We start from the raw sequence: 18,357 nt of genomic DNA on the forward strand, positions 1-18,357 counted from the left end.
AAGAATATAATAGAAAATTAGGATTGAAGAATTTATTACTTGAACAAGAATATTACTAATGCGAACTAAAATATTTATTATTCTTTTAGAATATTAAATATATGAATTATAAATAGAAATTAGAACAACTATTCATAGTAATCTAGAATATTAATAGAAGAAAGTTTTATTCAAGATGAAATTTTATAAGATTGTTTAGAACATGGATTCAAATTTGAGGAAATCCAGTTGATTAAGTATAGCAATTCGCATGTGTTTCAGCAGTTCTAATAAGATATTATTTAATTCCCAGATAAAATATAGATATTTTGAGCACACAAAACACAATGAATAAGTATTTTTAAAACACAATGAATAAGAAATAAAGACTCAAAACTAGATAATAATAAATTTAAAAGGTTTTTTTTAAAAAAACAAACAAACATTTTATTAGTATATTAAAAAGGAAAAATTCTCCTTTTTTTTTTATAAAAATGTATAAAGGAGTGAAAAGAAACGCGAAAGCGTTAGGCATAGAAAGCAATGGGAGAAGGCAGAAACAGCATAATGATTACCTTCAGAAACGAAAATAAAACCCCAAAGATTTATTACATAATATTTAAGATTGTTATAAATATGATTACGATTCCAAAATTTACATTTTTTTTTCACCTTTCGTTTTAAAGATTTTGTTTCACTATTTTTTTTTTTTTTTTTTTTACATAGAAAACATTTTTCCCCTTTTAAAGTTTCTTAAAAAGTATTTTTAAAAATTTCTTATATAGATAAAAAAATTTATATTTCCTTAATTAGATATTATATTCATAGTTTGTAAGACCTGGTTTCCTCAGAAAATTGTGATTAAAATTTAAATTTTGATTAAATAGTTAAGTAATCTTATTTTAGTAGCTTCAATCTCTCTTTAATAAAGATCATAGCCAGGCAAAATTATATGAAAAAAATATAATATACAAATAATTCCTTAGCTTTCCACGATAAAAGTAGGTTTCACGATTAAATATTTTTAGAAATAATTAAAGTTGTTCAATTTCATTACAGGGAAGAGTGATATTTTCGCACATATAACATAAAAATGTGTGAAAAATGATTTTGAATTTTCAAGGGGAAAATGTGTGTCAGTTAAACTGGTATCAATTAGAGCTTTTTTTAAAAAAAACATTTAGTATTAAAATTTATTTTTGGGTGATAATTATTAGAGAAGTTAAGGATTTTTCTTAATTTTAAATTAATTCAAACAAAAATGTCTTTCCGAAAAGAGCATTTTTTCCAAAGTATATCTGTGCCGAATCTGGCTGTTGTAGATCTAGTGGGTTGCTTTGTAAAACTTTAATAGATACACACACATATAGTCAGACAGATGTACGTAGAGATGCGTATTCTCTTTTATTGTTAATACAGACTCTTATATCCTGAAAATAATTTTTTACACATAGAGTTCCTTAGATCTTTATGATGTTCTAAAAATATTTTAACATTTAAAACGAAGATTAATTAAATTCTATTCAATTTTCTTTTCATTCATATGTGTGCTGATAGAATTCAAATATCTAATCAAAACACCGCACAAAATATCACTTTCAAAGAATTCAGTTAAGCAAAAGTTTTGCTATAGAAAGAAAGCTGAAGTTTACTTTACACACACACACACAAAAAAAAAAAAGCTTGGAATATACGTCTCTCTCTCTCTCTCTCTTTTTTATTTATTTATTTTTTACGAAACTTAGATCTTTAGAAACAAGTATATGAAATTAAATATTTTTTTTAAATGTACAAAGAAATTCGATTCCTGATATTTAAAAGTAGATTGCATCCAAATAAATCAATTATTTTTAAATGTAATGAGATCATATTTAAGAATATTTAACAAGGCGTAAGAATAAATCATGAAACTTCCTCAGAACTATCAATTATTACAGATTCATAAAATGTGTCTAGGAATTCATTTATTCTTTAGAAGAGATTTTCAAATTTCCTCATGTTTTCTGTTTAACAAGGCGGTTTCCATAGATGTCCCTTTGAAAATTTTAAACAAAGTGGCAACACCATTCATTGACATATCTCCAACTGTTTTCAAAATTTTAAAAAAAGCTATATATTGTGAGATGACATATTTTAATGCCACCAATCTATACCGTCATTAATCGATGATGAAAGCTGGGATCAGCATTAATATCTGATTGGATCATTTTGCCAATTTTTTTTTTATATCTCTTGACCTAAAATTTAATTAAAGAAAAACGATAAAATATTTTTGTTTTAATAATACAATGCAAAATTATTTGAATCTTCCTAAGGAGCTTCAATGCAGTAAAAATTTCAAAACTTTCTAATGAAAATAAATGATTATATTGTAAAAACTTCAAAACTTTCTAATGCAAATAAATTATTATATTGTAAAAACTTCATAAATTTCCTGGATTATTTTAAACTTCATTTATTTTGCTGGATAACTTAAGCTAACTTAACAATTCCATATATCATTCGTGTTACCATTTGCAAAAGCCAACTGATATAATAATTTTATATTTCTTTTTACTCTAGTAATGATATCAAGTGTATTCTTATAGCAAAAATAACAACTTTGTATAATAAAGAATACATAATTCTAAATTTCTTTCGTATTGCCAGATGCAAAAGATAATTTAACAATTCTAAATTTCATTAAAGTTATTTATAGCAAACGTTACAATTCTGTACAATAAATAAATCATTAACGCTGTCAAGAAAATAAAGATAAATTTTACCGTTTAAAAACAAGAAATTTGTATATGATTTTTACTTTTAAATTTTATACTCATTAAAAATGTCCCGTAACATATGTCATTTATCCATCCATCCATAACGGATTTACATCCAAAGATCTGTCGGATTTTTTTTTCTTTTTTACTTTTGATGCTATTAATAGCTTGGGATTCATCCATCACCTAAACAGAAATGAGCGTACTTTTTAGACATCTTATCGAAGCAGAAACGATTCCTTATTTTGATATAGAACTGCAATCTGATAGCCAGCCATCACTAGCATTCGATATCAAATATCCGTCAGCATTTGGCGATAAGCTATTCATTCAGAATTACAGCAGGCTCGTCTGCTTTTACACACCTATGATGTCACCTCAACAGCAGTCTTTCAAGGATGCGCCCCTTAATCACCTACTTGTGCCCTATCTCTTGCAAAAATAACTTATAATACAAACTGACCGCATTTGATATTGACTGTAGACGGACAGGAAAGTTCCAGAATATTTCAAGATAACTTTTAACTCAAACAGATGCAACGGTCATCTCGGGGTCTTTGATAAGGTGTTTGTCAAAAAACACCGTTATCTTAAGTAGGTTACTGAATTGATGCTCCCAGACCAAAATTTTTTCTCGAGTAGGTTCTTTTCGCAGTAATTAGTTGAATGAGAACTTTGTGATATAAATATGTTCAGATAATCTTTAACTAACAGAAAAGTGAAAGCGCGTGGAGTTCCAACACGTGCGTGTTCTTAAAACCGCATCGAAAAGAAGTGAAGAAACTGTTTACTAAAATTTCGTATATCTGACCTTCTGCCAATATCGAATGATTTTAGTTTCAATAAAAAACGGCAAATCATGAAATCGGCAAGGTAATGAAGTTATCCAAGAAGTGAACAGTGTCGAGTTTAGTTACTTTCACTGCAATTGCAACTCAAATGATGTAATAATTTTAGATTAGTGATTCACAATTCCTACGAAACTTTTTTAGGAATCACTAGAATACAGAATAATTTTATTGTCTGTTTTTATGAATATTCTATTTAATTATATCCTTCAGTTACAGTATAATATTGAGTATAAAGATCTGTAAATTTTCATTTCTGATTTATTTTTTTACTCATTTTGGATCTTTATTATTTTTTTTGACATTAAAATGTAGTTGGTTAGCAAAAAACATTTAAAATAAACTAAACAATTTTTAAAAATAACCTAAACAATTTTTACGAATTCAAAATCGAAGTGAAAGGGACAAAAAATATTGAATTCGTCTATACTAAAAAAAACCTGGCATTTATTTACTTTGACTCAAAAGACAAAAATTCTTGCTAGTTGGGTGATGTATCTCCTTAACTTATTCTTACATATATGTTATATATGTTATTCATGAATATATGTGTAAGAGCGTATAACATTAAAATAAAAAGAAACCATATTTTTCTAATATTAATTCTCATTCTAACATTCTTCTCATTATAAAAAGTATAATGAAATGGTCATGACATGAAGTATTAAGTATACTTTCATATATAGGTTAAGTCAGAACTCAGGATACATTTTTAAGTAGTGGTACTGAACAATAAAAAAATATTTTTATACAGAAATATATAAGCACAATTGACATATTGGGGCACAAATACAAGAAATAAATACCTCCCCTTCATCAAAAAATTGTTTCTTTATGGTCTCTTTGAACATTTTATCTTTACAAGCTATGTGTAGCAATTCAAATTCTATAAATTTGTAGTATAATATATTTGAAATTCGTCGGTGGGATATCTACCGTACAGTTCTTGGACATGAGCACCTTGTTGCTCGAATATTCTATGATTCTCTTCGTTTACGAGAATACTTGGCACCTCTGAAATCATACACTAGATTTTCCACTGAAAGTGGCGAGCCTGTATTTCTTTTGAAGAATGCAGTTTTAAATTTTTATTGTATAAAAGCTGTTGTGAAGAACTATTTATGAACGATGTAAAAGGAAACAATTTATGTCTCCTTTCGCGTCTATTTCTTAAGATTGCGTCTTGTTGTTGGCACCAATTTTTATCTTAAAAAGACTTTATTGTAGTGTATTTTACCATGAGACACTACAATAAGGTTCTGATTTACCCTCTATTAAACATTAATAAAAGTAAAATTAGTTTCTGACAATCCAGTCGTGCTCCTAATAAATAAATGAGAAGACAACGATAGCATGTTGATTGCAGTCCAATTTCTTGATCCTAAGTCATAAGATATTTTTCAAGAATTGCTTTTACCGAATAAGTGTTTGTGGGCAAAACTAGACACTTTTAATTTGGACACACAATGTTATGGCGTGTTCTTAGCTATCTTGGAACATCTGAGGGAAAAAAATCTGTTTTGAGATTCTATCCCTATCGGGCAACCTGATTTTAAAAAAATATTCGTAAAGAACACAAAAGGAAGGGGAGGAAATTGGCAGATTTCCAATTAATGCACATGAGTCATGCGACATCTGATATCACTGGTTTCTTATAACTATCACCCGTGATCAAATAACCATGGTTATGAACTACGATGACCGTGCCAAAAAACTCTCTTTTGGTTCAGAGACAGAATTTGAAAATAACATAGTATATCGATATTTCAGTAGCATCAGGAATACTAAATAAATTGATTCGACCAAACTGGCTGAAATTTTTCCTTTGAAAAATAATGGGTATTCTGGATTTTATCGTAACCTTGTTATTGGAATGAGATATTACTGGAATTTTTGATGTTATTTGTATTATATTGGCATGATATCTTGATGGTAAAACATGGAAAATAATTATCTTAATATTATTACTTTCTTTGTTTTTGTCTGTAGAATGTGACTAATATTCCTTTTAAAGGATTCCATCCTTCTTAAAAATACCAGATACCAGAATTAAAACCGAAGGGTATAAAAATAAAGAGGGTAGAACCGGTTTCCAGTGATTTCTATTAAATAAAAATGATTTTTCCCCTTAATATATCAAGTCGTATTCAGACAGAAAATCTAAATAATTAAAGGCCTACTACAGACTAATATAACAGACTAGAAAGAATTTGAAGGTCGACTTATTTATAGAGGAAGTTGAAACATTTATAATTGCAGACAAGGAAACGAACCACACAGAAAAAAAAATGCGGTTGCTAGGTTCTTTTCGAGTAAAAAAAAGTATATATATATATATTGCTTAAAAGAAGAAGGGAAAAAAAACTATTCTTTCAGCTGCAGACTTTACAAGATCTCATACGAGGCGAAATGTGATGAATATAATAATACTCTAGTTTAATATTCCAATAATATTTTTTAATAAATTTTAAAATGTTTTAAAAATACGACATTTCAAATTTTTACATTTCAGTATCATCTGATTATCTAATTAATCAAAATATCTCAATTTCTAAGAAAAGAAACTAATCATTACGATTTTTAATTTTTTTTAATGCAATAAGGTAATAATATAGATTATATGTAAACAAATTTATAAGATTTACAATCTCCAATTCATAAAGCAAAATATAATGGTTTTTAATTACACAGAATTAATTATAGATTTTAAAATATATGACAGTGTATTTTTTAAATGGTATATCTATAATTTAGATTAAATTACTACTTTTTTCATTAAAATTGCTCTGTTTTAATGTACCTAAACGTACATCATTGCATGTCGCCGTATTTTCAAAATATTGCATTTACAGATAGCAATTGAATTTTATTAAATTTTTAGTGTAAAATCTTTACCAGCTGCACAAATTGTATTCTGTGACAAGTTTGAAGAAAAATGTTTTGAAAATGCTCTACAGGGTAAAATATAATATTAAACATAGACCTACCAAATTTTTTTCAAAATTTTAAATATTTTAATTTAAAATTAATCAATTTTTTTGTGTTTTCTTCTAACAATGCAGGAGCATATTATTGCACAAAAACTAATTTCAAACCATTTTAAAATTTAGTTTGTTTTTTTTAATTTTCAGTTATTTCAATTTTAGTTCCATACAATTTTTTCCTCTAATTTTAATTAATTTTTGAAAATATATATAAATACATTATACGAATTTTTTTTTTATCTTTTTAATTACTGCATTCATATTGTTGCGATTATATTAAACATATATTTTTTGTGCGCGTGTTATCGCAGCGATTTCATTAAGAATAAATTTAAAAAAATAAAATTAATATTGACAAATGAAGTTTAAAACAGTATTAAAACAGTAAACAGTATTATTAAAACAGTATACTGTATCAGTTAACAGTATTATTAAAACAGTAGAGGTACGTTCACCTTTAAATTTTTTTATCATTCTAATTTGCAAATTTCCGACATCCCTTTCATTGTAAGACCGAAAAAGAAAACATGTTTCAGTTTAAAAAATATTTTCTAGTCATTGACAAAAATTAAACAATACATTTCGTTTTTGGTTACAAAAGTTAATATATTATTTTATTATAATGTGAAAATAGACAAGCCTCTTAAATATTTTTAGTGGAAAATAAAAGATGGCCATAAATGAAAGCATTGCGGACGTTCAAGGTCACTACTGATCGAAAAGCCCTGAACCTGGCTCTTAAACGTGGTTGTTTCTTAATTCCTCGTACAGGTGGGCGTTTACATGGAAAATCAGCTTTAAGAAAAAACGCATATTATAATTTCTCCGAAAAGATTCGTTAATTTTTATTTATTTATTTACTCCGACACGAATACCTTGACTTAAAATACAATTTCTTTCTAAATGAAATGCACGCCCTCAGTCAAAAGGATGAAGAATAGTGTTACATCATTTCAAATTAGCATTTTGTTTTGTGATTGTACTAAACAGGCAATGATTGATTTGATAATCATTGGACAGACACGTTAATTAATTTGGAAGATCCTTTTTGATTCAAGCTTTTGAATTTATTCCTCCTTATCTTTATCTCTTTTGTTTTTGAAGTATTTGATGGATTGGAATTTCATGAAAATATGGTTTATTTTAATAATTAAAATATCCATCATACTTACATTGACAGAATTATTATAAGAATTGTACTTAATAAAGGTTTATTAATTATTTTTAATGGTCGTTTATAGAATGATTAGTGGTTGTTCTTAATCAGCAATATTATTTAAATTTCACGACAAAAGAACATTTTTCATTTCTCTCACAATTGGATTTTTACTTATAGTTAACTAGCCACTGTATCCGCACTTCCATCTGCGTTTATTTGTTATGTATGTATGATAAATCAAAACATATGTATTTCTAAGTCGTACAGAAAAAGAAAATTGAATTGATGCCAATTATATTAAAATTAACACTGAAATATTGATTAAAATCAGTAAAGATAGAACGATAATGAAATTGATATCACTAAATAATTGATATCACTGAAAAAAAATTGGGCGGGGGAGGGGATTTGTTCGATAATTATAGCTTAAAATGTAAAAACTTTTAACCCGATATCACTCCCCCCCCCTTTTCAAGAGAAGTAGAAAAATTTTAATAGAATAATTAATCTTCCTAGTTGTAAGGAACATGTGCGCCAGATTTTTTTTTTGTATCCATTGAGGGATGCAGAATTGTATAAAATTAAAAAAAAAGCAAACAAACTGACAATCAATTTTATATATACTTTCAATTAAAAAAATGAGATATAAAAGAATTTACCTTGAAAGTTTGCATAAAAAGCTTTAGAATAAAAAAAATATTTCGGGCGTTTTCGTAAAAGTAGTTAATTCATTATGGGCTTTTTTGAATTTATGAATAGAATATGGGGACTAACAACAAATTTTCATAAAATCATAAGTTTCCTCGACACGATTACATTAATAAAATCTATTAGTATATAGTTTCAATAATTTCATTCATGTAATATTTCCAAAACAGTATCCAATTAATTTTAAATTGGCATGTTATTTGTGAATATATTATGTAATTGTATATTTATATATTTTTACATAAATTGTGATTAATAATTTTATAAATGCAATTACAATAATTTAACTGTGTTTTTCTCCATTTCTTTTTTTTTTCAGAATCACTGAAAGACCAGGCAGCAGAAAATTCAAAAGGTATATTAAATTATTTAAAAGTACAATTGCAAATCTTCTTAATGAAATAAAAAAAGTCAATAAATCTTTACATGTCAAACATTAAATATAATTTAGAATAATATTGCCGAATTCTTCACTATGGAAAATATCCTTATTTCTTATAGCAAACTATTAAAACAGCTAAATAATTTTTTATTTTTATACTCTTGTTTCAGACAGCTTTCGGTAAACCGGAGCTAAATCTATAAATTTACACTTATCGATTTCAATTAAAATCTGAGATTCGAAGTTTAAGGGAGTTGGTTGACTCCCAATAGGATCTTCACAGCTTTGTGAATACAAAAATATATAAGAATATGTTAATCATATGAATACTTATTAAGTATAATTTTTAAAATTTCTAAAAATTCGGAACCGATTTTAGCCTTAAGATCAAATTTTTAATTTTTGACAGGCGATTTTTTAAAAAAAACATTTTTTACGAAATTGATAGAAAGTCATATATGAATGGTGATATGGTAATGCTACTTGAATGTTGCAAATACGCATCATCTAAGTTTGGAAACACCCCAAAATTTGTATACAAAATGACTCTCATAATTGATTAAACTAATTATTTCAAGAAATCATTTACAAATATATGTAAAAATGAATACATTGTAAGATCCAGAATGTTTTTTCCTTTTTGAAAATAAATTGTAATAACGTTAGTTTCTTCGAGGTAATATACTTATTTTGATGCAAATAGCGCCATAGTATATAGGCATTATCCATATGTTCCGCGTATGGAGTCAGTTAATAGAAAGAATTGTTCTCCATTTATGAACCATCTTTTCATGAGATTTGTTTGATGACACGTGTATTGATGAGTATGAAATATTAAAACCTTTTTCTTTTGCAGGCGCCCACAAATGCGAATATCAGGGGAAGACTTATTCTGAGGGAGAGGATCTTCCAACTCGTCGACTCTGTCTCGCCTGCAAATGTTCTCCTCAATTCGAAGAGCCAAACGATCGAGTCTGCGACATCATTAACTGTCCCGTGGACAATCGCATTGAGCTCGGATGCTTTCCAGTATACAACGACACCGAATGCTGTCCAGTGTCTTACAATTGTGGTAAGCGAAATCTCTTTCGCCTGAACAAATCGTTTGGTATGAAAATTGAAATCGCTTGGTCCTTTTTGTTTGTTTGTACATGGCTCTTGCGCCAGAAAAAATCCAAACAAATAAATCCAAATCCTTTTGTTATAAATGCGCAGAGTATTTACATTACTATAGAATGTACAGGGAGGATGAAAATGTGATGTTCGTAAAGCATCATGTTTAATGCTTTATTTTAACAATCAAAATAATGAATCTTCTGCATCATATCTCGGTATAATTTTCAGTTTTCACTGAACAACCAACAGCAGTCCTATACAGAAACTCAAAAATTATGCAACTGTTTGGATTAGATAGATGCCAGAGGGACGGGTTCGAACACGCAAAGATGGTTCAATAAAGAATTACAAATGTTAATCAAAATGAGAACATTTGTAGCTTTGGTAGAAATAATTCTAAGAAATGAAAGAATAAATCTATTGCATGAATTTACTTTCCACATGTTTGTAAATCTGACTAGAGAGATAATTTTTATGATTTTCTAATAATGGATTGAATAACTATTCTGTCGGTTGAAGACAGAATAGTTAAACAAGGGCTAACTTAAGTGAATCAAGAGTTATATCTGACCATTTTTCTCATTTATTGTTATGCTAAATCATCCACTGCACATTTATAACTAAGATATATTAATATTTTGATTGGTCAGTGTTGATTTGTTGAAATGGTACCAACCAATGGAAAAGAAAGTTATTAGTTTGACTATCCATTTTTATGAAACACTATGGCGCATTTTCTTTGGCGTATGATTATTGCTCCTGTGAACTCGCTTTCAAAGCATTATTGTGGTTTAATTCAAAAATCATATTTAGATTTTCTCTAAACGTACCTGATGAAAATGCTGTTTATTGAGAATCATAACTTTTCGAGAATGTCTCTTAGGAAGGAGGAGGGACCTGAAAAGTGGGAAAGAGAAGCTGGTGGATACGTAGAAAGTTTTTCGTTTCCGTCGAGGGTGCAACAATATTGTAGTCTAGTTTTGATAGCCACATCCCGATGGCATTTATTCATCCTACCGGAAGAACTGCGGAGGTCTATTTTGAAAGTTGATGTGTTATTATTCGCTTGAAACTTTTGTTCAGATATACTGGACGACAAAATGATTTTATTTGAAAGAATTTTCGAAATCATATATCTTTTTCCCGAAACTGCGAACTACAAGATTGAATTTCATCATACGCTTTGCTGTTATTCACATTTGTTAGTTTTATATAATTTCTTAATGGACATTTATTTCTCTTAATTCTTTTTTCTTGATTTCTCATCTACAAAGCCAAGCTAAGGTAAAAAAAAAAAAAATCCATTCGACAAAAACTTATATTATTTCGTAATAGTTGTACGAATAATGCCCATATCCTTTTTATAATTAATAAGATTTTTGAAAGGGTAAAAGTCGTCTTTATTTTAAAAATCAAAATGAATTCCAGCTTTTTAGAACAATAATCTTAATATAGGTATGTAAGTCTAAGGTTATGGATTTTAATTTAAGAGATACTTTTATTTTAATTGTAGTAGGAACAATTATCTCTCTGTCAAAAATTCTATTTGGATTTTTTTTATTTGATAAATTAAAAAATATCATGCGCTCCACATTTCCTTAAAATTTATTAGTTTTTTTTTCCTTTATTCGATTTGACAAAAAAAAAAAAAAAAAAAAAAACTTTTTAAACAGAATAAAAAAAAAAGCAATGACAGAAACTTTCCGGATTCATTCATTATGAGCCGAATTGAGACTAATTATAATTATTCATACCATTGAATCCTTATAACTTGTTACTATTGAAATATGGGTCATATAGAAAGAGATTAAATAAAGTTATAAGCTCTTTCATTAACAGTGATATGAATTATGACAGATCCTAATTATTTTCCATTTCTTCTTTAGCAATCCACTTTTTTCCGGCAGGTGCCTTTTTTTGTACTGATGACGTATAAAAAGGCCTTGTGATTTTTATCTTCACAACACTTTTGATTATTATTTATCGTAATGAATTACATATATAACAAGTATAATTTAATTAAATAATATATTTTACTTTAGCAAACAGCCAGAAATTTAATGCGTTAAAAATAAGGCATGGTAAATCCCAGCTATGAAAATGAGATATGCGCAAAAGTTCTCATTTCTATTCATCAAATTTATTATATTGAACAACACTAAATGTACACACAAACATCAAATTATCTTTTTCAAATTGATTTATAATTGTCTGTTTGACAAAAATGCATCTTATTATTATTATTATTATTTACAATTTTACAAGTTTTCGAAACTTTGAGGGTATCCAAAATTTTTTAAACATATATTTTAACAGCAATAAACTATGATTTGTATTGATTAAAATCTCATTTGGTTATTTTCGTTCTATCTTTGCTATGATAAAGTTTGCAAGGCCAGGTTTATTTATATTTATTGAAAGTACATTCAGTGTTTACCATAACTTATGAGATGTAACGTAATCGAAATTTTTTTTCAATAGATTGGATCACTTAATCCTTGATTTACCGATTCATTTAACGCCGTAGTTAGTACATATCTCCTACTTGCAGAAACGTAATTCAAATAACATAAAGAACACTTGAAATATTTAACTATGTCATGCGATTTTTTAAGACTAGTTGTTACTTTAATTTAAATATAGATTAAAATAATAAATTGCATTTTAATAATTATTTAGAAATGTCTTAATATAAATTAAATTAAATATAATCTAAAGTAATTGTTAATTAATAATTGTTTAAAAATGTATTAATAAAAATTAAATTAAATATAATCTAAACTAATTGCTAATTAATAATTATTTGGAAATTTATTAATAAAAATTAAATGAATTAAAATAAGCACATATTTTGAAGTTTGGAACACTGGCCAAACGCATTATTACACACGAAAACTTTGACTGCTTTGGTTGCAGATTGTGCAATGGATTTTCAAATGGTCATATGTATGGTTTCATACAATCTTTTATATTTTTCTCATTGTTATTCATGAAACAAATTTATATAAAATTCACTCTTTATTAAAAAAAAAAGAACATTTATTGTCTCCTATGGTATTTTTCTATGAAGTGCTGGTTCGTGTGTGGAGTTTGTGAAACTGAAATATCCTCTGCTCTTTTTTTAGTGCGTAAATATAATTATTCATTAATCTAATTTCGAGCATCATTTCTAAATCTATTAATAATTTATACACTATTTCTTTGAAACTTCCTGAAAAATGTAACGAAAAAGGCATCTTTACTGGCAAAGAAAGAAAGAAATAAAAACACATTAACCCTCTGGCTGCGTAATTCTTTAAAATCATTATTTAAATGCGATGTTTGCAAATAAATTCAAATATTTTTCAATGAAAGTGAACTGATACTATATGTACCCGATAATAATATAATATAATAAAAATCGTAAAAATAAACATTCTAAATCGTAATCTGTAATCGTAAAAATAAACATTCTAGATCGTAATCTGTAATCGTAAAAATAAACACACATTCTAAACTGCGAAAAACGCGGGATGCAACAGAAAATGGATTGATTGGATCACGGGATACGCAGCTGGAGGGTTAAAAGACAGATTAAAAAATAAATAAATTTGCGAAAAATACAATTTTTGTTAATCATTACTTTAATTGATAATATTAAGAACTCGTAAAATACAACTGCTCAGGTTTTTATTTATTTCATTGCTGTCACTGGGGTATTACTGTAATTATAAACACCAAGCGTCTGTTGAAAAGAAAGTGCGCTTATATGCTGATGCTAAGAAGTCACAATGCCATAATAAATAATCACAAACTGACTATCCCGACCCGGCAGAAGGCGCACAGAAAAACTTGAATGATCGGACCAACAGCAACACTGGCGGGAACTGTGGTTGAATCCTATGGGCCATCACCGGCCACGGTACAATCCTTCCCTTAAGAAGTACGTCCTGTCGTCGATGAGAGGAGCCCACCTTTTCTTGTACCCACAAGAGTGGGGAGAATCAACCACCATCCCGGAAGCTACACATCCTCAATTACGAGGTGTCCTCCCCCATCCATGTGACTCCATAATAAATAAATCAAATCATATATGTTTCATAGTTATCAAATTGAATTGATCAATTTAATAAAAGAGGAACCTCAGTATTTAATGCAAAGACTTGCATATTTCGTAAATCGCTCATTGGCTTTTCAATAAACTTATCCTATACAGTTAACAATTTTTTTTATTGCAGAGAAGAGCGACGCTATTAAAAAATGCGACAAACGATATTTTAAACATTACGAAGTGAAGGGATGTACGCCGGTGTATGAGGAAGGGTCCGAATGTCCAAAGAAATTCAACTGCCCCAAGGAAATTACTGTGGATGATAAAGGTAAGAAATATTCTTTATATAAAAATTACATTTTAGTCATCATTTTCTTGGAAAAACTGTTTTCTTTCATCTTTAGATTTCTTTTGATTTAAGATTAAATATTATTTCCTGGACAACATTTCGGTTTCGGCGTGTGTTAGACTCATCTTAGGAAAATAAGAGCTCGCTCAATTTAGAAATTAAAATTAAGGTGAAGTTTGAATTTGAGCGATAGAAAACAATTATTTTCCCAAGATGTGTTTGAATTGAAATTGCTAGATATGCTGAAGAATGAAATAATACATTCGCTGCAACAAATGATAAAACCCTGTACTAAAATAATTATCTCCTTACTTTTCTATTTTTCTATTTAAATGGAAGCATTACAATTTAGGAATGGTTTAAATAAGGTTTAATTTGATTTTATTAAATAAATATTGTGCTACAAAATTATTTTTTCTTTCAAATATGAGTTATGTATTTCGTATATTAAAATGAATAAATAAAGCTTGCGGCTGAGAAAATGTTTTCATTTATTTAATGTTAATTAAAAAACTACAAAGAATATCTAGTGTTATTTGAATAACGATTTTCAAAAGATTCTGCAGTTTAAAAACTTTGAATATTCTTACATTTTTGTTAGTCACTGATGTTGGACAAGAAATATAATGCACTGAATTGCACTAAGAAGTGGAAACCTATGCTTTAAACAATAGAAACGAAACAAATAAACATGCTCTTTTTTGTATTACGATAAGGCATTTCTCGGTAAGAGTCGTAAAAATTATTTTTGTTTCCAAGAATTGGCTCTAGAAGATAATAGCAGTAGAAATTTTACGATACGTGGAAAGATAAATGAGGTTTTTCACAAAGAATTATCAATTTTTGCTCTAGACATTTGTTTCAGCAAAAAAATATTTAAGTTACTAAACATATAATTAATAAAGTAACAGTATGGATGTTTTTTTTCTTTTTAAGAATAAATTAAGAGGGGGAAAAGCGTTATTACAATTTTAGTGTTACGTCAGAATACTAAAAAAATAATTGTACATGTATATGAAGTACATGTACAGTCAAATCATAAACAGAAAATTTATAAATACACAAGATTAATTGAAAGAAGGGTATTATTCTCAACTGGCAGCTTTCATTTCATTCCAGAATTAACCATTCGTAGTTTTAATAAAACGCTACAAACTTGCACTTTCTGAGACAATTGAAATCAATCTGAGTGCCAGTTACAATCTCCATCAGGGAAATCATATTTTTTTATAATTAACGAAGCACAATCAAAAGACGAAAAGTAGGAAAATTAATCTTTCTCGGAGTATTTTAACTTCAACGGTGACTATATCGACACCCCTCAATATAAAATGTTTTAATAAATCATTTTTTCATGTTTCTGTGGTCACAAATACCTAACAGTACACGTGTAAAAGATATTTTTATAAAATATATTGGCATTTAAAGATTGTTCTAACATGATGCGGACAAACCGTCTAATATAATCTATATTCTAATTTGTTATTTCTTGAAACTTAACAATAATAATAAAGCCTGTACTTTAAAATTTTAAAAGATTATAATTCCAGAAAATTTCAAGAACTCCAGGCAAAAGAATATAAAGAGCAACAGCAACACTGATACTGGCAGTTTATATTTTTATTGCATCGTTAAATGATGTGTGATTGTAAAGCTAGTGAATAAATTTCCGTCGAAACGATGATGACAGGATAGCTTCCTTTCAAAAAGAAAAAGTCTGATAAAATGACATGACTACAATGAAGATATTCTTCCTCATAACTATTAAAAAACAATATCATCCTCTTTTTTTATTTATGAATGTCGTTTTCAAAACCCTTTACTTGGTGAGTGTTGCTATCGAAAAGCGGAAATGTATTTAGGATTGAAAACAATGAAAGAAAAAATGCCTTAATACTTTTCTATTTTAAATTTATTTATTTTTTAATATGTCCTTGTCGCTAATGTCTGTTTGTTTTGAAAATTTTTTACAGGAATATAAAATTTTAACAAAGTTTGGCTAAAAATGTATATCAAAATATGTTTATATGTAGCAAATAATAATAATAATAATAATTACGAAACATTTCTTAAATGAATGTGGAAATATAAATAAAATATATAATTAATTAAAACGAAAAGTTCATTAGTTGTTTAATATTTATCTATATTCTTGATCAAATTCTGCATAAAATATTTTTTTTTTAATGTATAATGATTTTATCCTTGATTTTACAATAGGCTTATCATTATTTTTCAAAAGCATTTTTGAAAGTAATTCAGAATCCTAATTATTTTACTGTTATTTAATATTTACTGAATTACTGGCAAATCAGTTTATACCAACGATTCTCAACCTGTGGAATGCTTACTTTCTCTCTATCTGTCTTAGGGAAAAGAGAAACAAATAAGAAGCCTAATGAATACAAAATTGCATATTTATTGAAACGAGGATGGAAAGTAAGGTGAGATTAATTATGTCTAAATGGGAATAAAATACAACTTTTAAAAGATAGGTAAATATAATTAAGTAATCACAAAATTTATGTTTAATTTCTTCAAATTCAAAAATAAATCGAAATGAATGTAATTGAAACTAATGTGAAAAATTAATTTATTAGGATCTAAACCTTATAAATAAACTTCTAAAAAGTGCGTAAATAGAATCTTAAAAAACACAGAGGATTTCCCTTTATAATAAATTATTTGAAGACATGTTAGATATTGAATAAAAGGCATTTTCCTGAAGTTTAAAGGACAGTTTAAACATATTAACATGAATAACGCATTATTAGATTTCGTTTTCATGGATTTTTAACCAGTGATAATGATTAATTTCTTAATTAAAATTCAAACATTTTTACAACAATTTTGGACCCTTATTACGACTAACAGCTTAAAGGAATCATTATGTAATCGGTAATCCTGCAGACCTCTTAACGGGTTAACTTTTTCGTTGCAGCCTGTCAATTCCACGGTCGTCTGTACCAAGTAGGCGAGGACATCAACACTGGTAACCCGTGCCAATTATGTTCATGCCAGCGAGGCTGGGAAGGTATAGGAATCCGATGCATCTCTGTGGAATGCCCCATGGATTTCGGACCTCCGCTCAACGACAGCTGCAGAGAGGTCTACGAGGATGGAAAGTGCTGCGCTGAACGCATTGAATGCGGTATGAGCAAATATTGTTACTCTTTCACATAATAAGTTTTGATCAATAATATATCCAAGGGAAAAGGTTGAATATTTCAAATTGAAAATCTAACCAATATTTTGAAGGGAAAAAAAAAAAACTTTACCAATGATCACATATTATTCGAGAACTAAATATTTGTCAAATTTAATAGATATAAGTTTAACGATATGAAATGTATAGTGCTTTGAACTAATTTTTTCATCATGTATATCAAAATTGACATGGTAGTAACACTAGTGCATAATCTTTATCCTGTTAAAAATCAGCTCTAAACAATCGACCATCTGGTCTTTCAGAGAGTTCCGTAATAAGACAGAAGTAGAATGAAGGCGATTCTGTAAATATTGATTAGAAATCCCACTTGTTTATCAGATCTCCCTAATCGCATTAGTAATGAATAATTCAAAAGCTAGGATTTCAAAGTTGCCATTTAGGAAAATGACGGGACTCGTAGGACTTCGCGTATCATTTTCGAAGGATTATAATAGAGTTGACTATTTCGGGAGGCCTCATGAAGAACTCTTACAGCTTTTCTTTCTCCATGAGCTTATTGTTTTTTAAGATCACTTTATATTTTTGTACAATGTACATTTTGCAATTTCTGTCAAAAACGTTTTTATCATTTTTTGCTGGATTTCTTAAAAAAACTGGTACAATAACAGTTTTGTTTGAAATTTTGCTTTTTAGGTTTCAATCGAGTTTATTTTTTAACTTTATTGCACTGAACCTTGAAAAAAAAAGTGATATATAATAGCTTTGTCTTGATTAAAAAATATCTGAGTTTAAAGTTCGAAATTTATTAGAGAGTTTGGTAAATTTTAGTTGAGAGTTATGGAAAAAAGAAATAGGTAATTTTGATCAATAGGTA

General features: G+C 27.9%; 1 protein-coding gene across 2 annotated transcripts in view; it reads left to right on the forward strand.

Annotated features, from left to right (window-relative positions):
* The window catches only part of LOC129962608 (kielin/chordin-like protein), a 70,311-nt gene that overhangs the window by 4,889 nt on the left and 47,065 nt on the right, over positions 1 to 18,357 (forward strand). For both annotated transcript variants that reach the window (XM_056076430.1, XM_056076429.1), the window contains exons 2-5: positions 8,757 to 8,792; positions 9,676 to 9,891; positions 14,153 to 14,293; positions 17,256 to 17,465. In XM_056076430.1, coding sequence (XP_055932405.1) covers positions 8,757 to 8,792; positions 9,676 to 9,891; positions 14,153 to 14,293; positions 17,256 to 17,465 — 603 coding nt within the window. The remainder of the gene's footprint in view (positions 1 to 8,756; positions 8,793 to 9,675; positions 9,892 to 14,152; positions 14,294 to 17,255; positions 17,466 to 18,357) is intronic.

The sequence above is a fragment of the Argiope bruennichi genome, chromosome 3 (assembly GCF_947563725.1).
Source record: "Argiope bruennichi chromosome 3, qqArgBrue1.1, whole genome shotgun sequence".
Classification (NCBI taxonomy): Eukaryota; Metazoa; Arthropoda; class Arachnida; order Araneae; family Araneidae; genus Argiope; species Argiope bruennichi.